Below are 20,330 nucleotides of genomic sequence, written 5' to 3'. Positions count from 1 at the left end.
ATGGAAGATTGAGATTTTTAAAGTATTTTATAATCTCTGAACACTGTTGGATCAGCAGGGAGGACGTCTTGGGCCTTTCCCAGGGGATTGGGCATAGGCCTGGCTGGCTTGTCTTGGGCTGTGATGCATGGAGCATAGCTGACCCTTCCCAGGAGGCATAGGCAGCAAGCGCCCACGTGGGACTTGAAGAAACCTCAGATTTGAGAGCGGTAAGGCTGAACTTTCCTTTAAGTTTCCTCTAAACTGTCCTTTAAGTTACTAGTCTAAGTTGAACTCAGAATGTCACTTTGCATCTTGTCAGTGTGTGGAAGCACTTCAGCTGGAGTTTTCTCTTTGCCACTGGAAGCTCCATTGTGTTGTTCAGTCGCTCAGTCATGTCTGACTCTTTGCGACCCCATGGACTGCAGCACGCCAGGCTTCCCTGTCCTTCACCATCTCCTGGAGCTTGCTCAAACTCATGTCCATTGAGTCAGTGATGCCATCCAACCATCTCATCCTCTGTTGTTGCCTTCTTCTCTTCCTTGATCCTGTGCCCGTGTCTGATAGTTAGTGTGGCCTTAGGGCCATGGAGGGGACCCGACTGTGGTAAACTGATGTCGTAGTTTGAAGACTGTGCACCAGGGGAGTTAATAGGAAGAGGCTCTGGAGCCAGAATGCCCGGGTTGAAATCCCGCCCTGTCCCTGACCAGCTGTCACTTAACCGGGGAAGTTACTCAGAGCCTCAGCTGCTGCGTCTGGGAAAAGAGGGGGTGGGGAGAGGATGCTGATGGTGCCTATACTCATTTCCTGCTGCTCCTCAATAAATCACCACCGAACTTGGTGGCTTAAAACAATAGATGGATCCTCCTGTAGTGAGGAGGTCAGAAATCTGAAATGAATCTTCCAGGCTTAAAATCAAAGTGTCGGCAGGGCTGGTCTCCTTAGAGACCCGGGAGAGAACCGGTGCCTCCTGTCCCAGGTTCTGTAAGCTGCTGGCCTTCCTCGGCTGTGGCTGCATCACTGCAGTTTCTGTTGCCATCAGCGCATTGCCTTCCCCTGCTATAGTCACGCCCTCCTCTGCTTCCATCTTCTGAGGACACTTGTGGCTATTTTGGGCCCACCCAGATAATGAAGGATAATCTCCCCATCTCAGGGCCCATAACGTTAATCCCGCCTGCAGAGTCCTTTCCACCATGTAAACTGACAGCCACAGGCCCCGGGATTAGGCCATGGGCGTGTCTGGGGGCCGACCCTCAGCCTAGCACAAGGCTGACTCAGCTCACAGGGTTGAGAGTGCCGAATGGGACTCGTCCGTCTTAGCTCAGATGTGCCCTCCTAGGTGGCGTCTTCTAAGCAGTTTTCCCTGACCACCAGTCTGAATGACCGTCCTCTGCCAGAGGGCTGTCGGGTATTTTCTGCACAGCACTTTTCTCCGTCATAAACTCTTGCCCACTTGCTTGCTGCCTCTTTATTGCCTGCCTCCTGACCCCTCCCAGAATATGAACTCACGAAGCCTAGGAGCAGGGCTTGTTTGCTTTTCAGTCACTTTCTCTCCAGGGCCTAGAACAGTACCTAGCGTTACTGGATGGTTAATACAAATTTGTTAAATGGATGAAAGTGAAAGTCGCTCAGTTATGTCCAACTCTTTGCGACCCCATGGACTGTACAGTCCATGGAATTCTCCAGGCCAGAATACTGGAGTGGGCAGCCATTCCCTTCTCCAGGGGATCTTCCCAACCCAGGGATTGAACCCAGGTCTCCCACATTGCAGGAGGATGCTTTACTGTCTGAGCCACGAGGGGATCCCGGTAAATGGGTGAATGTCAGAATTTCAAAGCACGCCACTTTGTAGACTTTTTTCTTATCTCTGTGACAACACAGACATTTCCCCATATCATTAAGTATTTCTCCCATGATCTCATTTTTACGCACCAAGTTATGGCCTTTGTGTAGCCATATTTTGGTTTATTTAACCAGTTTCCTCAATTGGGCACTGGAGCCAGTCCTTTCCTTTGAAACCCAGTGGCCTGAAGCAAGGCTGGGTTTTGTTAGCTCTGTGTTAGGGTGCTGCATGGAACACATCACCCAGTCTCACCTCCTTGACCTCAAAGGGTAGAGACAACCATGTTGTAGATGAATCAATAAGGAAATAAATCAAGTGTGCTGGTAGCCTGGGAGTGAGCTCTGGCTAACTCAGAAACTTTAGGAGGCAGAATTCTTTACAGGTGAATTAAGATAAAAGTCACATCTAATGCCATACTGAGATAGAGAAGAGGCTCTGTTGACTTCTTATTTTTAAGTTTCAAATTTTAGTAAATTCAACCTGTCCTCACATGGTATATAGTTAAAACTTTATAAATGGTACTCAGATCTAAAATATGTGATAGAAATTATTGTTAAAGTAACTTGCAGGTTATGACCTGCCAGAGGAGATAAGCAGTGTGTTTTTGGTAAGCATTATCTTAATATGTATTTAGCCCATGCTAACACGTGTCTCATATTTAAATCGAGTGAGCCTGCGGGCTCCAGCTGGCTGACCTCTAAAGTCCGGGTGGACTAGATGTTGGTAGGAGAGGCTGAGAACGCCTCTCTTTGAGAGCAGAATGAGCTTTCTTCCTGTTTCAGGACTTATTTCTGGAAGGACACAGTAACTCCTCAGGCTGGGTCAGCTGCCTCTCCTGGGGCTCTTGGAGGCCTCCGATTCCTCTCCGTCACAGACCAAGCACCCACAGAGTGTGGTAATCATCTGCTTACTGGTCTGTGAGGGACTTGAGGACAGGAGCCTTGTTCATCTTTAGTCCTAGGGCCAAGCACTAGTGCTTGGGGAGAGATGAAAAGACGGATGGGAGAATGACGGAGTTCACACGGGCTGCCTGTCTCCTCTGTGCTGGGGGCTTTGCTCGTCTTCAGTGGTGGAGAGGCAACAGCCAGTCCCCACCCTCAGAGGTTTCTGAGTCTCTTGAGGGAAATAAGTACTAACCAGAGAGTCTTATAATGACAAGGTTTGATTAAGTGCTGTGAGAAAACAGAACCTGATGCTAGGAGGGAGACGAACAGGGCCTTGCTGTAGCTTACATGGTAGGGAAGAGAGTTTCTGCAGGGAAGGTATTTAAGATGAGATCTGAAGATGAGGTCAGCCTTCACACTGGTCTAGTCCCCTTGTGAAGAAAAACCTCAAACCTAGAGAAGGGTTCAAGGAGTAATTTCATGATGAACAGCTATATATGCTCCGCTTAGATTGAACAGTTGTTGACATTTTGCCATATTCATTTTATCATACCTTTCTAGTTTTAAAAAATGGAATCACTTGAAAGTAACTTGCAGGTATCATGACATCTTACCCATAAATACATCACCGTTCAGCCTGTACACAACCATGAAGGTGTTATCAGGCTTTAAAAAATCATCAGTAATTTCTGCAACCGCACCTGACCGTGGCCATGTTCAGACATTCATGACCAGATCATCTCTGCCTTCTCTAGTTGCGCCTAACTGTTCTTTATGAACCAGCAGCCAGTCAGAATTGTGTTTTGACCTTGGTTGGTTGTCACTTTATTCTCTTAATGGAAAACAGTTACTCTACCATTCTTTGATGACATTTACCTTTTTTTTAAAAAAAATGATCATGGGGTAAAGATTGAGGAGATGTGTGAAATGAAGCAGTAAGACGGAAAAATTTATTCCAAAGACATTTGAGGAAGTAGATAGTTATAAAACCAAAAAAAGAATTAGAATAAGATTGCTAGGTTAGATTTAAATAAACAAATAGGGTAAGAAAACATCACCTTTGGAGTTAAGTTTTCAGTTAGACATAAATGTGCCAGTTAATGTATCACTTCACAGTTTCTGGGTTCTACTCGAGTGGTAGGTAGCAAAGGCTTATCTCCTAGAGGATTGAAAACTTCAGGGAGGCTTGTTAAAAACACCCAGGTATAAACTGAAGAGACACCTCTCCCCCGTGCATTTGTCTCACTTCCAGATTTTGAGTGAGTTTTGTAAACAAGGCTTTCCTTAATCCTTCCGGCCAGAATCAGCCTCTCCCCTTTTATCCTATTACTTTTAACAAATGGCTTTATTGTGGTATGATTATTTACCATCAGATTCACTCAGTGTACATGTTCATGATTTCTTAATAAACTTACACAGTTACACAACAGTCACTGTAACCCAGATGTGAAATATTTCCATCAGTCAGGAGTGTTCCCTCATGCCTATTTGCAGTGAATCTCCACTTCCACCTCCAGCTCCAGGCAAAGATCGATTTGCTTTCTGTTGAGAGATTTGCTTATCAAAGACATTTCATATACATGGAATGCATATTATCTTTCGTCTGCCTTTCACTCCACAGCGCCCTGAGGCTCGCCTGTGTGCTGTCCATGTGCAGCATGTATCTTTGCCCCTGTTCATCACTGTAGCTGCTGTTTATCCATTCCTCACACAGTGGAGTTTTTTTGGTGTTGGGCTATAATGAATAATGCTGCTGTGCATATTTGCTGGCAAGACTTTTTGTGGATGTAGCTTTTATTTCTTTTGGGTAGATTCCTACAAGTGTGGAGGTAGTGGTTTAGCCACTCAGTTGTGTCGATGTGTATTGAACTGTATATATAAGACACTGCCAGATTCTTTCTAAAATGGCTGCAACTGCCAGCGACTTATGAAAATGTCTTATTGTTGTCTGACTCCTCAACTGCAGCTTGATGGACACTGTAGGTTTCTGAGTGAAGTTTCTAGTGGTAACTTGGTAATGCTATTATTCAGAAAAATCAGCTGGGGAAAGCCTCCTTCCATGGTCTGAGGAGTTGTGCGTTTCCATCAGGGAAGAAGGGTCTGTGCTGTCTCAGACCCAGAGCTCAGCCCTTGAACACTGGACCCATGGGCTGACCAGCAATCATTTTGACCTCACAGCAGATTTTAAGACTTAAAGCATTGAGGTATGATCTGCAAACAGTGGAATGCTCTCCTCTGAAGCATACTATTCAATTAGTTTTGAGGAATGCTTATCAAGATAGTAATTCTGTCACCCCCAGTGATACATTCTGCCCCTTCCCAGTCAGTCCCCCAGAAGCTATCACTCGTCAGATTTCTACTATTAGGCTTCTGTGTGCAGCCTAACGTTTTAATTGAACTGATCTTATTGTGGAAAACATTTGAACTGTAGTACAGTACAAGACCCTGATGCTGGGAAAGACTGAAGGTGGGAGGAGAAGGGGACGACAGAGGATGAGATGGTTGGATGGCATCACCGACTCGATGGACATGAGTTTGAGTAAACTCCGGGAGTTGGTGATGGACAGGGAGGCCTGGCGTGCTGCAGTCCACGGGGTCGCAAAGAGTCGGACACAACTGAGAGACTGAACTGAACAGTACAAAGAGGATAAGAAAATAGCTATCACCCCACTCCCCGGAGGTTACCAGTGTTACTATTTTTATGCAGTTCCTTCTGGTAGCATACGCGTCTCATTTTCAGAGGTCTCACAAAGCAGAGGTCTGGCGCATGCTGCCCGGCGCTGCGCCACTGGCCTTCGGGGGAGCGTTTTGCAGCGTGGTGTCTATGCTCAGCGCGCAGTCACTCGCTTGGTGCTGGCAGCACTCAGGCCGGGTTGTTTCGGGGCGGGCATCCCGCGTCTTGACCCGGCCCGCCCTCCCCCCCACCCCCCGCCCGCGTGGGCACGCCCTCAGGGGTCCTGAGGGCGCCGCGCGATCCCCCTGCCTGGCTCGCGGTGCAGGGACCCCAGAGGGCCTCGGCAGCCCGGCCCCAGTCCCGCCCCGGCGCCCGGGTCCCCAGCGAGCCAGGCCTGACGCGCCGAACCCGAGCCGCGGATTGGCTGCGCGGCTTCTGCGCGCGATTGAGCGGCCTGCCGCCCCCGCCCGCCCGCCCGCCGCTGGAGCCGCCGCCCGAGGTCCCGCCGCGGAGCCCCGCTCGGGCATGGAGCCGCCGGCCGCGCGCCTCTGAGCCCCGCGGCGTTCATGGTGAGTGGAGCCGGGCCCAAGCACGCCTCTCCGGGGGCCCGTGTGCTCGGCCCCGGCCGGAGGCCCCGGCGTGGGTGCGCCGTGTGCATGTGTGGGCGCTCCACGCACCTTCTCTGCTCCAGCGAGCTGCAGCTTGCATGCGGCCGCGGCGCTGCGCCTTCCTCCTCCGCTGCCGTGCTTTGTCTGCGGTGCCCTGGAAAGGGTTGAGTTTTAACAGGTACCGTGGGAGACCGTAAGAGGGAGCACCGGCGCGTCCTGTTTCTCATCGCCCACAAGGGGATTGCAAGCTGGTGTTCAGATTGAGGACAGACCAGGCACCCCTCTTAGAGGCCTGAGTGGGGAAGCCTTTGTACGGGGAGCAGGACCCTACTCCCCCCCACCCCCTTCGCTCCACGTGCGAATAAAGGTGGTCAGATGGCAACAGTAGGCAGGCTTGTTAAAACCCATAGTTCAGATTTATTCCATTTCTTTCACCCACCAGTCCACAGATGAACGTCTGTGTTCTACATGTTTTGGAAGGACTATGACAGGCCTCCTGAGAGTTGTTTCCCAAATGCCAACATTTCCGGTAACCTAGAGGATGCTTTCTGGGGAAAAAGACTAGTAAGTGGGTGAAAGAGGTGAAGTAGGAGGAGCCCTTCAGAGGATCCCGGGGGTCCCTCTTACTGTGAAGTCAGCCTCATTGGTCACAGAGGACTGTCGTTTCGGAAGTCCCAGTGTCTGTAAGACCTGTTCAGGCTACTCCTACTCGCTGTAAATGGCAAAACATAACCCGTCTCGTGTCCCACATTCCACAACCATGCTCGCCCCTCCCCAAAAGTTGCTCGTTACAAAGGGCAAAGCCCGCTGCAGTGTTCTGGATGCTTCACCTTCATCTGGTCTTCACCGCAGCCTCATTAAGTGCCTTTCTTAGTGGGGAAATACTGTGAGAAATAATTTTGTAGTAACACCCCTTGGCCTTTTTTGGACCCCTGCTATGGCTGTGTGTTATGTTGGTTCATTCCTATTGAATAGATGGGGAAACAGGCTTGGAGGCCTGAAGAAACACGCTCAAGGTCGCGCTGCTGGTGGTGATGGTCGGGAAGTGCTGGTTCAGACCCAGGCCTGCCGTCCACTCCCACCCAGTGCCTCTCTGGCAGGGCCCTCGCCTGTGCCCAGGTGGTGGCCGTGGTGTCACTCTTGGGTGGCTTGGGGCAGTCTTCTAATAGGTGCCAGGTGTTGTGACCTGCTGTGCTTTTATTCTAGACATACCTCTAAAGCCTTCTGTTTGTTTTAAAAAGCTCATCTTGGTACTGTAACCAGTTGAGTCCAAGGCGTAAGCACGGGTTTTGACTGATGAGCCTTTCTCCTTGTAGCTGGGGTAGATTTCAGGAAGCTGAGGGGTTTCTGTTGCCACACTGGGGCATAAACGGCTGCCTTTCACCACGCTCTTCCAGTGCTGTGAGTAGCAGTGACACCCCTCTGGTCATCCTCCCAGGAATTCCTCCTTTTCACCCTTTGGGAATCTTGATCGTTTCCTCTTAGGCAAGTGTCTGTTGAGGTAGACTTTTCGTCATTTCTTTAACCAGCAGAATAGACACACTTAGTTTTGGAGTCTGATGCGCTGTTCGGATCGTGCACAGGAGGAAGACCTTGCCGCTGGCTGTGTTGACCGGGCTCGTCGCGCCCTGGGCTGCTCACTGCCTGGCTCTGCACCCGGGCTGGCTCTTCCTTTTCTCCCTCTGCTTTGCTCTCAGCTTGTCTCATCACTTCCAGGTAGCTCGTCATTGAGCCCGTGAAATCTGGAACAGAACTTTGACTCAGCATCGTTCCCAGTTTAAAGTGCTCGTGCCGCCCGCAGACAGGCCTGCTGAGCGCTGTCTCTTGGCTGCTGTCGTGCTGTCAGGATGCCTGGCTCTCGTGGCTTCTAGCCCAGCTCCTCCGTCCTCTGCGCGCTGAGATGGCAGCCTTTAGGAAACGCTTTCTCTGCCTCTCTCCAGCCATCGGTGTCCTGTCCTTGGGGCTCCCGCAGCTCTGGCTTGCCCTTTCACGGCGGGGTTTATTATCTGCCCTGGCCTCGCAGCCTCAGCTGTCTTGGCTCGCTGCCTGCTTGCTGCTTTTTTTCCTGACCCCTTGCTGGGTTATCAGACATGCCCCACAGCTAGCCCCTGGTTAGTACAGTAGGTTTTCTTGGAGTGGGCTACAGTAGGTTTTGTTTGCTGCTCTCTCTCTGCTGTTGGTCTTACCTTCCCAGCAGCATACGAGGTAAACCACTCCCAGCAGGGACTATGACCTGTTCTAAATGAGTGGCCTGCAAACCTTGTTTGGCACACCCCCCTACTCCAATCCCTGGGTTAGGCAGTTTGGTTTGAGACTCAGTGCTCTCAAAAGACACAGCTATAAGTAGGTATAGAACTGAAACACAGTCTCCTTACTGTGTGCACCCTGTTTTTGTTGTTGTTGTTGTTTGTTTGATTTAAAAAATGCTGTCATGACCAGTTAAACTGATTTGCCCCTAGAACTTTGAAGAACCCCATTCTAAATTCCCTCAGGTTATACAGGGTGTTGGAATCTGTAGCTGTTCCTTGAATGGATGTTTTATCTTTATTAGTCTGCAGGACTTCCGGTGAGCACAGCAACGAATGGCATTGTTACTTGGTTTAAACCAGAAAACTTTGAAACTTGATCCCGTCAGGGCCCCAGGAGGAGGAAGGGTGACTTGGACCGAGGCAGGGATGATCCTCCATTTGGCTGGCACAGGGAAAGGGCTCATACTTTATGGGCAGCCATCGAGCGCATGTCCGTCATCTCACCATCAGGGAGTCTTCACAGTTGCTCCTTTTCATGGCTGAGAGAGAAGAAGATGATTTGCCTCAGATCAGAGCCAGGACTTAGAACTGAGTCTTTGTGCTTCCAAATCCCCAGCTCTTGCCACATCACATGCTGACCTCAATGTTGATAAACTCACAGCTGAAAGTTGTTTTCTTCCTGAGAATGACGCGTTCTCTCTCTCGTTCCTGGTGTTGGCTTGTCCGATTTGGAAGATGAGCTTACTGTTGACTTCTGTAGGTAACAGTGTGAGCACTAGGTTTGGAGTAGGACCTGTTAACAATCTCCAGAGCTGTTCGTGTTCTGAAATGCCGTTTAAAATGTTGAAGAGGCCTTCCCTGGGATTGCAAGTGTGGACGGGACAGGCCTGTTTTTTTTTAATCATGCAGTGCAGTATGTGATTAAATAATAAGTATTTGCCTTGCGTCTGTACTTCATCGGCTATCACAGGTTTGTGTCATAGATGAAAGCTTTATATAGACTGAATGTGAATGACTGAATTCCTCCTGGCCCGCGCAGCCTGCAGTGGGCTGTGTGGCTGCGGAGCTTGGGTGCTCTGTTAGTCTCCTGCAGCCCCTCCGGCCACCACCTGCAGGTCCTCTCTCTCCGGCCGGCCGGGGGTGGTGTGAGGGGGGAGTTGAGCCAGTTCCGCCTGTGTTAAGCCCTTGGGAAGCGCTTGGCTCGTTACAGCAGTGCTGTGTTTTATCATCTGTGATGGAGCCTCTGAGCTCCCACTGAAGAGACTGATCTTTTAAAGATCACAAATCAAGGCATTTAATTAACGTTACAACTCCTTTTCAAGTCTGTGCTCTTTGCAGACTTTGCAGGGCTCCTTGATTGTTGTTTGGCCATAGAGCATTTTTTCCCCCTGCCTTACATAGTTTCAGGCCCCAGGGAAAAAGGGTCATGGCAGACAGCAGCAGGGGCCAGCCTTCCTGGAGCATCCCTGTGCCCCAGGGGCTGTGCTGGCTGCCTCACACGCCTCTCCCCACTTCTGAGACAGCCCCCTCTGCCAGGTGCTGTTATCCTTTTTGCAGATGTGAAAGTGAGGCACCGGCAGGCTTAGTTGTGCTTCGCCGGAGGTCGAGGCTGGTTCTTGGTGGATCTGAATTTGCTGCCAGGCCTGTCTGGCCCCAGAGACCACACTTGACTTGAATGGGCCCTGGGCCCTTCTCTCCACGGCTGCACACCTGTTTTGAGTGTATCCACAGGGGAGGTCAGGCCTGCGCAGAGGGTCGGAGAGGAGAGTCCTACAGGTTCAGCACCTTGCTGGCTGTGGGCAAGTCACTTTGAACCTCAGGGGTCCTACTTGTAAAACACAGTGACACCTGCTGTAGAGATTGTTATGGAGATAAAGCGCCCAGAAGCAAGTGGCAGTGGGCATCCATATTCTGGGACATCTAACTTGGGGCTCAGCTTCTTTGGCCTTGGCATGTAGTTCATCAGACCAGGGTCAGCACATGAGTAGCACTTTACAGGGTGTTCATTAACAATGCTTGTTAAATTGCAACGTATCTCAGAACCTTTCTGAGCACAGCTCTAGGTAGTTTTCCTGTAAAGTTCAAGGTTCTGCATCGGGTGCTACATATGACACTTCCTCATAGTTGTTTATCACCGTGTTAAGTTGCAGCTGAGTGCCTGGCACATGGAGGTGCTCAAGTGTTTGAATGGCTGAACACACGAGTCCCTTTTCTCAGCTTTGGGTAAGCGGAGGTCATTTTAGATTTTAATGGAACCATTTTACATCAGGGTGACTCACTGGAAAAGACCTTGATGCTGGGAAAGATTGAGAGCAGGAGAAGGGGGCGACAGAGGATGAGATGGTTGGATGGCATCACCGACTCAATGGACATGGGTTTGAGCAAGCTCTGGGAGACGGTGAAGGACAGGGAAACCTGTGTGCTGCAGTCCGTGAGGTCGCAAAGGGCCAGACACGGCGTAGCAGCTGAACAACAGCAACGAACAATGCTGAGCCATCTAACCCTGTACATCCAGAGGTTCAGAAACTGCCCCTCCCACCTGCGTCTTGGGGCACACCCTTCTCACAGTCTGTGGGTTCTGAGGAAGCAGTTTTTCCTTTAAGCTTTTTAGAAACCTCAGTAGGCTTTTCTGTCTGAGAGAATAATTGCTAGCCAGATAATTTTACCAGTAACACCTCATTAACAACTAGAGTTAATAAAATTCACTTAGCAATTCATCACTTTCCACTCCTGTTACTGCTTCTGTTGCATCTGGAGTGCTCACTTAAATCTCAGGCCAGCTGCTCTGTTGTTTGTCCTAACCTTCCCAGCTAGGCTGCCTTGACTTAGGGGAGAGTCCTGAGAGCCTTGTCTGTAACAGACAACAAGAAAATGCTTGTTTTTATTTTTGCAGAAGGCTAAGGGTACAGAGGAGGAGGGCATGGCAACCCACTGCAGTGTTCTTGCCTGGAGAGTCCCACGGACAGAGGAGCCCAGCAGGCTACAGTCCGTAGGGTTGCAGAGAGTCAGTGTGACAAAGTGACTTAGCATGTGCCCATGCACACAAGGATACAAACATAATTTTAGAAACTGGACTCTTTGGCCCAAGGGACTTGGCTCTCCTGAACTCTGCTGGTTGGGTGTTTGGAATGTGGGTCACCAGGTGTGACTGAGGTTTTGTGGTTGCAGTTCACAGGACAGATTAGTGACCTGGAGGTGTGGACACTGCTCCAAGATTTCCAGGGCATGGCACAATTATTTATGTACCAACTGGCAACAATGGCTTCATACAAAGGTGTTAAAGAATTTCTTTTTTTGATGTTTCTGCTTTGAGAAAATGAAACAGCTTTAAGCACCTGCAAGTGAAAACTTTTTATCTTCTTCCTCATTTTGGAAAAGATTTGAAAAGTTAACAAAAATCGATAAAAATGCAGTGGGATAAATGAATATGCTTTAGAAATTTAGGATGGGAGTGGGAGATGAAGCCAGGGGTTCAGAGGAGTGCCAGAATTGGCTGTCACTCTGACTCTGAGCTTCCTGGTGGCCACTGCAAGAATCATTTCAGATTTACCGTGTCCAGAAGACAGAATACACGCCTCTTACACAGAAGACGCATGGGAGGCCTGAGTCGAGGTTTGTGGTCCCTCAGAGGGGCCACTGGAATGACAAGATCTTCAGTGACTTCCCTGCCGGTGTGGAAAGCCTGCAGTCCCTGTGAAGTGATGGCCTGAGCTGGCAGAGCTGCAGGAAGCCTCTTACCGGCCGTTCTTCCTTCTCAGAGCAAGACGCATTGTCTGTGTGTTGTCCTCACAGTCGACTTAAAGGGCTTCATAATTCATAACAAAACCGCTTTCTTACTCTGTAACCTCAGATTTCCTGGGCCTGGACTTATCCCTGGTTTCTTTGTCCTAGGAATATGAAGACAAGGCTGGACGACCTAGCAAGCCTCCCTCTCCGAAGCAGAATGTGAGGAAGAATCTTGATTTTGAGCCTCTTTCCACCACAGCACTCATCCTGGAAGACAGACCAGCGTGAGTCTGAACAAGAGTTTGTAGAGAGTTTCTTTTGGGGGATAAGTCCATTTGCTGGTCACCGTTTCACTAGCAAAGGACCGGGTCATGAGGGGAAGAACAAGTTGGCACGTCACTTATTGAAAACACAGGTTCCATCTGTCCCCTGTGCTAATGTGTATCCTGTGTGACAGTATGACTGATTGGGAAAAGTTCCATGTAACATAGAAGTGGGTTTTTTTAACTAACTAATTTTTATTTTTGGCTCTGTTGGGTCTTGGTTGCTGCTCAGGCTTTTCCCCCTCGATGTGGAGAGCAGAGGCTCCTCTCTAGTCTGGGAGGCCAGCCTCTCACTGCAGTGCCTTCTCCAGTCGCAGCCCTGGGCCCTAGCACACAGACTCAGTAGCTGCGGCACAGAGGGGTAGCTGCTCCGTGGCATGTGCCATCTTCCCCGGATCAGGGGATGAACCCGAGTCTCCTGTGTTGGCAGGCAGATTCTCTATCACCGAGCCACCAGGGAAGCCCTAACCTACAAGTTTCAACCCGGATTTTCCGTTCAAGTGACTTTTTAATTTAGCATTCTAAATACTTGCAGAGCTGTTATTAATTATAGACTGGCTTGTAACTGTAAGAAACAGCAGAGCGAATATTCTGAAGAGGGTGTTTCGTAGGTACCCCAGAAAACGGCAGAACAGTGCCTGCACTAGCCTGCTGGTTCTTCAGGATGTGCTGTGGTAAACAGGCTGGGTGAGCCTAGCGAGTTCCCTCCCCTCCAGCCTCTGGTTTGCCTGGAACTGATGAGATCGGTTTCGGTGACTGGCCTGCGGATCGTGTTTGGAGACCTTAGTTAGATAAAGGGATTGCTCCATCGTACCAGGCCAGAGCTTATCACTAGTTAAGCATCAGGTTTCCATAGAACCCTATTTTTGAACAGAAAGATTCCACAACTTTTTTTTTCTTCTTCTTGAAGAGAGATTGTAAAACACTGAGCTAGAATTTCTAAGGTCCCTGTCAACCCTGACATTTAAAATTGATGAAGTCTGAAAAAGCAATATGTGTCTTCTGATGTTAACTTCTGGTCGTTGGACGTTGTGGATGTATGGGTAGGTGGGAAGAGAAACTGACATGGCAGGCTCGGAGGCAGGTAGGGACTTAGGGACTGTGGGTAACAGCTGCCGCCCTTGGAGCTCAGCCCTTGTGATGCTCCCTGAGACGTGAGCTGTGCCGTGCAGTAGAGACCGTCATTCAGCTCAGCGCGGGGAGTGCCAGCCAGACGTGGCCACCCTCCCAGTTCTCCAGAGCCAGCAAACTCACCCAGCACGTTTCAGAAAGAGAACGTGCCTTTTATTTTTTTAACCAGAATTCGAAGTTGTCCACCACATTTAGATGTTTAGAATTGCTGTATGAATCTATGTGTGTGTGTGTATGTATATAGATATAGATATCAGACAGATGAACCACATAGCTAGTATGAGACTTGCACGCTTAAAAAACAGGCCAGGGAGTAGATTCATGCATATATAATATATGCCATTAGAATACTTCACCAGTGACTGCTGACAGTGATTAGTGCATGTGGTCAAATCAAAGTTTCTTTGGAGACCTGGGATGAAAAAAGACACTAAAAGATTTAAGTGTTTATCTCTGTTGGAATTGTGGGTAATTGCTATTTTCTTCTTTCTGCTAACCTTCAGATTTCAAGTTTTTTAAAAATGAGCTTTATTTTACTTTTGTAAAAAAAATTTTTTTAGGCTTTGTCTTTATCATCTAACAAAGGTGGTTTTGGTCTTTGAGCTTCTCCTTTTTTAAGTAAACGATGCTTCAAGTTGCTCTTTAATATTTAAAATGGTGAAAAATCTTTTTTTTTTTTCCTATCAAGAAATCTCCCAGCGAAGCCAGCTGAAGAAGCTCAGAAACACAGGCAACAGTATGAAGAGATGGTGGTTCAGGCCAAAAAACGAGGTAATGGAATTCACACATCTTTGGTTATGTAAGGCAGCACAAGATTTTGTGCCTTCCTAGGTATTTTCTCGTTACTGAAGCTTTAGAACCTGAACTTTGGTGAATGCCTTTAATATTTTGAAATTTATAATTTTTCATCAAAAATGTACATTTCTGCTAACTATTCATTCCTGGTAACTTTATTCAAGGTAATACTTTGAATTTACGTGAGGAAAGAGTCTGTGTAGGATGAAAGCGCAAGGCTGGGCAAAGCCTTAGCTCGTAGGGATGGGGAGGTGGCTCTCTGCCCTCTGTGGGCTCAGCTCCCCTTACTTAGAAGGAGATGTGTTGGGATTTGTTAAAGTGCCTCATGACACCTAAAAACCCTATGATTCTTAGGTGTTTAAAAAGTGTATATAATAAAATGACATGGTCTGCCCATGCAATGGAATATCGTTCAGCCTTAAAAAGGAATGAAGTTCTAATACATGCTACAACATGAAGCTTGAAGACAGTGTTCTAAGTGAAATAAACCAGACACAAAAGGATAAATTCTGTATGATTCCACCTATATGAGGTATCTATTGGATTGGCCAAAGTTCCAACAAAAAACCCCAAATGAACTTCTTTGGCCAACCCAATAGAATAGTCAGATTCACAGACACAGAAATTAGACTGGAGGTTGCCAAGGGCTGGGAAGTGGGAAGGGGTGGCGTAGGAAGTGGGTGTTTCATGGAGACAGAGTTCCAGTTTGGAAGGTGGCCGTGATGGTTTCATAACAGTGTGAATGTACTTCATGCCACTGAACTTCACGCTTAACGGGGATGAAGTGGGACATTTTATGTTTTGTGTATTTTGCCCCCCAAAAAGGTATATAGAAGTGAAAAGGTGTGGTATTTCTCTAAGTTGCTGCTACATACTAAGAGTTACTCTTATGCTGTGAGAGGTGAGGGTGCAGGTCCCACTGGGAAGGGGACTGGGTGACGAGCACAGAGCTTCTGGTGTCTGCTCCTGTCCGGCCGCCTGGTCGGGGTGGTGATTTCATGGGTTTGTCTATTATGTGATAGTTTTGTCATGTTCTTGTCTGAGTACTTTTCTGTATACATGTTATATGATATGTGTGTTACAAAAAGCTGACTGAATGATAAATAGCAGCTAAAGTTTCTAGACTTCTAAGCTGTGTGATGAACCAGGTCAGGTCTTAAACACTGCTCCACATCAGTGCTGTCTTCCTGGGGTTTTTGCAGCCTGACTCTTTGAGTAAAGTCGCCCAGCTGGGAATCAGTGGATATCAGCTAACAGATGTTTTCTTCTTCTTTTTAATTGTGATGTCTAGAGCTGAAAGAAGCCCAGAGGAGGAAGAAGCAGTTGGAGGAAAGATGCAGACTAGAAGAAAGTATTGGAAATGCGGTCCTCACTTGGAACAACGAGATTTTGCCCAACTGGGAAACAATGTAAGCTCTGACCTCACAGACACCCTGGATGGCATGTCGTTTCCTGGCAGAATTTATGGGAAGCAGCTGTATTAAGTGTAGCTTGCGTCACAGACTTTGATGAAGTTCCCTGATAAGCTTGAGCCACACGGTCTCCTTCCCCTGCCTTGGTTCAGCCTTGTTCCTCCCTGGGCGCTGTGGCAGCCCTCCTCTCCCGCCCCTTCCACCTCGTCTTGTCCTCAGCAGTCAGAGGATTGTCTGCGGCACGGTCCTGTGTCACTTCCACACTTCGCGTGGCAGCAGCTTCCTGTGACTCCCGAGTGAGGCGGGAGTTTCGTGGCTCAGCTGGTGGGCCTCCCGTGACGGAGCTGGCCCCGTTCTCTGTGGCCTCGCCTTTCACCACTCCTTTGCTTGGACGAGTTCTTCCCTTGGGGAGCCTCAGGGACTTCGCCTGTTCTCTTCTGGCTGTCTCACGTGCTCTTGCCCCGTATCTCCTTGTCCAGTTAATGCTTTGTTCTTGAAAGCTCAGTCTTCCTTGGGGAAGCTTTTTCTGCCCTGGCCCTGGCTCCAGGTGCCAACAGAGGACCCCCTGGGTACACTGCGCCATCTGCGCAAGTGTCTCTGTCCTCTGAGTGAGCCGGGGTGCGGGAGCTGCTCTGATGACAGCTTCCGGGAGGCAGGACCCACTCGAGTCCTGCAGCTGCTGTCTTCTTTCTGTCTGAAGAGGCGCTATGGATCTTTTTCTCCTGTGTGTTCAGGATGGCTGGGGGCCAGTGTGCAGACGGCAGTCCGGGACTGGTATGTGGATGGCTGGGGGCTGCTGTGTGGATGGGCAGCAGTCCCAGGCCCACTCACAGAGGCTGGTGGCTCCTTTTGGGCTTTGCCCCATCAGCGGGAGCTGTGGAGAGGCTTGGATGCTAGTTCCTATTTTTCTTCCTTTCAACCTGAACCGTGGGTCAGGAAGTTGGGGACTTGCTCTGGCACTTACCCTGGCTGTCATTCACTTTCATCACTGGGAGTGGAGTTGGGGGGAGATCACTGTTGAGGCTTTCCACTGGGATGACACGCTGTGCCCAGGGCCTGTTTTTCTAGGCAGTGTCTTTAATAGGCTACACATGGTCTGAAAGCACTTCTTCCCAAATGGGGCCCAGTAACAAGAGTTGAGGTCTTCAGAAGCCTGGACTGTCTCCCCGTGTGGTGGCAGGACCCAGTCCAGCCCATCCGCACCGCCTGATGATGGCATCCAGAGGCGCGCATGCACGCCAGAACCACCGCTCAGTGACCCGCGCCGGGTGCCAGGCTCTGTGCTGGCCCTCTTTGTGGCCTCCCCACTTCATCCTCTCGGGCCCTCTGTATGGGGGGCGGTTTCATCATCTTGGTCTTAGGGAGGAGGGCGCTGAGTGAGAGAGGAGAAGGGGCTTCCTCCGGGTTCCCAGGTGAGGGTGGGACGGGGCTGCAGCCGTGGGTCCTGCACCATCAGCCCATGCTCCCCTCCGCCCCTCACCCCGTGCTGAGAAGCACATGTTGAGTCTTCCGCACCTTCACGCTTGTCCCCGTCTGTTAGCAGTGTGTGTTCACTGTGTGCAGCAGATGCAGCCCCTCTCTGCAGCTCGGAGCAGTGTGAGTCCGCGGGCTCCGGCCGTTAGAGTCCAGCAGCTCGTTGCCTGAGCGCTTCGCCCGCATGCAGCAGTGCGGAGGTGGGCGGCTGTGCCCTCCGGCTCCCGTCCCGAGGCCCTGGGGTCTGCCCCCTCCCCCCGCCGCTCTGCGGCGGTGCCTCCTGGCCCCCCACCCTGACACTTGCCCAGCTGTGTGCGGTTCCCGGAGCAGGCCAGGTCGTCTCTTGTTGCTGTGCTTTCCGCTCAGAAAGCCCTTCCAGCTCTTCGTCTGCTCAGAATGCTCTGTCAGGCAGACTCTGCTTCGGAACAGGGCTCTGGGCCCCTCTGGTTGCTGGTGCCCATCTGTGTGTGAGCAGTGCCTGCAGTGTGCCTGGCATGTTCACTGCCCAGTGGAAGGCAGCCGTTGGCCTCCTGGTCTGTACAGATTGCTGAGCTGTGAGCCCCCTGAGGCCAGGGCTGTGATATACACTTCTTTGGCTTGGGGTTAAGCATATATATGGGCAGACAAGTGTTTCTTCACTGAGAACAAACTCATAAGCTCATGCTTCCGTTTTCGTCCAGGTGGTGCTCTAGAAAAGTTCGAGATTTGTGGTGGCAGGGAATCCCTCCCAGCGTGAGAGGCAAGGTCTGGAGCTTAGCCATTGGCAACGAGTTAAACATCACCCACGGTGAGTGGCTCGCGTCGTCCTCAGCCTGGGGAGCCCACCCTCGGTCCTGAGGCGTCTCTCATCCCGTGTGTCTGGTCAGGAAGAAAGGCAGCCGTTGCCACGAAGCCGTGGCCTTTGAGAGGCCAGTGTGCCCTCTGGGAAGCGGTGGAGTGGGGACTGGGGTTTCACCCTGGGTGCCTCAGTCATCTGGTGGTGATTCAGAGCCGACGCCCGCCTCCCTCCTGAGCCCACCTCCTTCCCTGACACACAGGGTGGGGCATTGGTGGGCTGAGTCACGCCGGGATCTCTCCTCAAGTCCTGTGGAAAGCAAGCCTTAATGGGGACAGGAAAACGGTGTTTGGGGGGTGTTTCTGTCTGTGGAGGTGCTGTGTTTGGGGTTTTTGTGATCCCGCCCAGCCCCGGCGTCTTATATATGAGCCGCATAGCGGGGACAGCACACTGTGCTACAGCCTGGCCCCTAAGGGTCTAGTAGCTTCAGTCCAGAGGGAGGGGAGCTCTGTACCCTCATTTTTGGAGGTGCCATGCTGCGCAGCTTGTGGGATCTTAGTTCCCAGTCCAGGGATTGAACCCCGGTCCACAGTAGTGAAAGCCCCGAGTCCTAGCCACTGACCACGAGAGAGCTCCTAGACCCTGCTTTCTCAGGGCTGTTTGTCCTGCTGCATGCCCTCGTACAGTTTGGCCGAGCTTTTCTTCCACGAGCTTGTCCACTACTTCACTCCCTCCCTGTCCAGCGCTCTGCAGGCTGTGACCCGGAGTGAAACCCACCCTATTAGCTCAGGCCCACAATGAAGTGCCCGGTAAGCAGGAATCTTTACTTCCCTCCCCTCCTGTCTGTCTGCAGTCTAGAATAAACATATTCTACATTTAGACTTGCAGTGTTCTATATAAAATGATTTTTTTTGGTGTTTTCCGTGTCTGGAATTCATTTGTGTTTACTCTCTTACTTGTTCATAATTCCACTGTTCATAAAAGTAATATCAAATTTCCTCTCTGTCTGCAGTCTACACTGCCCAGGCCAAGGACTCTTTCCTTGTCTTCTCTGTATTAGTGCCCAGCTTGTAGAGTTGGTGGTGGCTGGTTTTTGACCCTGTTGAAGGCCCCTGAGTGTAAAATAGATTGGTTTGTATCTTCTCTGTGGCTGGAGTTCATACTGTTGTTGTAAATTTTATTTTTGTAAGATATTGATCTTACGCTGCGATTTCAGCCCCGGTCAGCAGTGTTCTTCCTCTTGAGTAGTGACAGCTGGTTGGGTGGATGGTTACTGGTTCTTTTCTTTGTCATTTCCTCAGACTTCCATTTTTTCTTTTTTTTTTTGGTTAGCCCATACCTGCCCAAAACTTAACCTCTATAGGTGAAAAGATGTGTAACATTTACTTGTGGAAATGGTTTCACAAAAGCTTCGCCAGAAGTCAGTGTTTGAAGAATGGACGACCATTTGTCTCAAGAACAGGGACTGTTCTAAACGTGTCAACAGCTCTAAGCCCGCTGGGCGCAATGCAGCATTCTCTGTGTGTGTGGATTCTATTTAATTTTTCATTCTCACCATTAGCTGCACTGATTTCATTTAAATTAAAATCCCCCGTAGTCTATATCACAGTGTATCAGGCTAAATGGCGTAATTAATCAGGCACATGCCTCGACAGTCCACGCAAATCTTGATATCAGCCAGTTTTATTTAAGTTGTGTCTTCCTTGTGTGACTAGCTGCCTGGAGTCAGCTGCCCGCCTCACTCGGTGCTCAGCAGGCTGGGGCCTCATGCCTTCATGTCCCTTCCGTCACCTGAAGCCCTCTACAACCTCTCTGCACAGTCAGGCCCTCAGGAGGTGTTTGCTGGGTGAATGAAGGAGCGAAGGAATGAGTGTGACTGCCACCTTATTGGGTCCTCCTAAATCTCAAAATTGGCTGTGTCCTGAAGCCACCGTGACTACACTGATGAGCTTGAAGCCCCCTCTTGAGGCCAGGCATCAGATAGGTGCTTTCTTACGTCTTGGGGAATGTTGACAGCAGTCTGAGGGGCAGGAACTGTTGACCTTGTTTGCCTACTGAGGAAGTCAGCCACCGTGACGGGTTAGTCAGCTAACCCTGAAGCCCATGCTGCGATTTGGGAAGCCCCAAGGTTTTGCTGTTTCTGTGGCTGTGCAGTTGGAAAGTCGCTGAACATCAACCTGGTAGTACCGTTACCTTCACTCTGGGGGGAGTCAGCCTTGCACTTGGAAGCTGCTCTGGGAAGAAGGTAGAGTCACTGAACTCCCTCTGTCCCCACAAACGCATGCCAGTTAAACCATGGCGGTATTGTGAAAACTGCCCTCTGACCTATGCTACCCCAGGGCTGCCCGCCTCTGTGCTTTAACTATCAGATCCCTCGCCGGGAAGCGATTCCCAGTGGTCAGGGGCCACGTGGTGGTTTCGTCCACCTCCTGCCAAAGTGAGCAAAGCTCCGCCCGCC

The 20,330-nt window shown here is 50.0% G+C and overlaps 1 protein-coding gene across 7 annotated transcripts in view; it reads left to right on the top strand.

The window, feature by feature from the left end:
- Positions 1-20,330, top strand: part of TBC1D14 (TBC1 domain family member 14) — a 104,927-nt gene that overhangs the window by 61,066 nt on the left and 23,531 nt on the right. For all 7 annotated transcript variants that reach the window (XR_011485978.1, XR_011485976.1, XR_011485977.1 and 4 more), the window contains exons 4-7: positions 12,129-12,247; positions 14,106-14,188; positions 15,504-15,621; positions 17,778-17,884. Coding sequence is in view for 2 of the 7 variants with exons in the window: in XM_020880330.2 (XP_020735989.1) it covers positions 12,129-12,247; positions 14,106-14,188; positions 15,504-15,621; positions 17,778-17,884 (427 nt within the window). In the remaining 5 variants the exon portion in view is untranslated. The remainder of the gene's footprint in view (positions 1-12,128; positions 12,248-14,105; positions 14,189-15,503; positions 15,622-17,777; positions 17,885-20,330) is intronic.

The sequence above is a fragment of the Odocoileus virginianus genome, unplaced genomic scaffold (assembly GCF_023699985.2).
Source record: "Odocoileus virginianus isolate 20LAN1187 ecotype Illinois unplaced genomic scaffold, Ovbor_1.2 Unplaced_Scaffold_5, whole genome shotgun sequence".
Lineage (NCBI taxonomy): Eukaryota > Metazoa > Chordata > Mammalia > Artiodactyla > Cervidae > Odocoileus > Odocoileus virginianus.
Note: the sequence above shows the minus strand (reverse complement) of the source record. Positions and strands in the feature narration are given on the sequence as shown.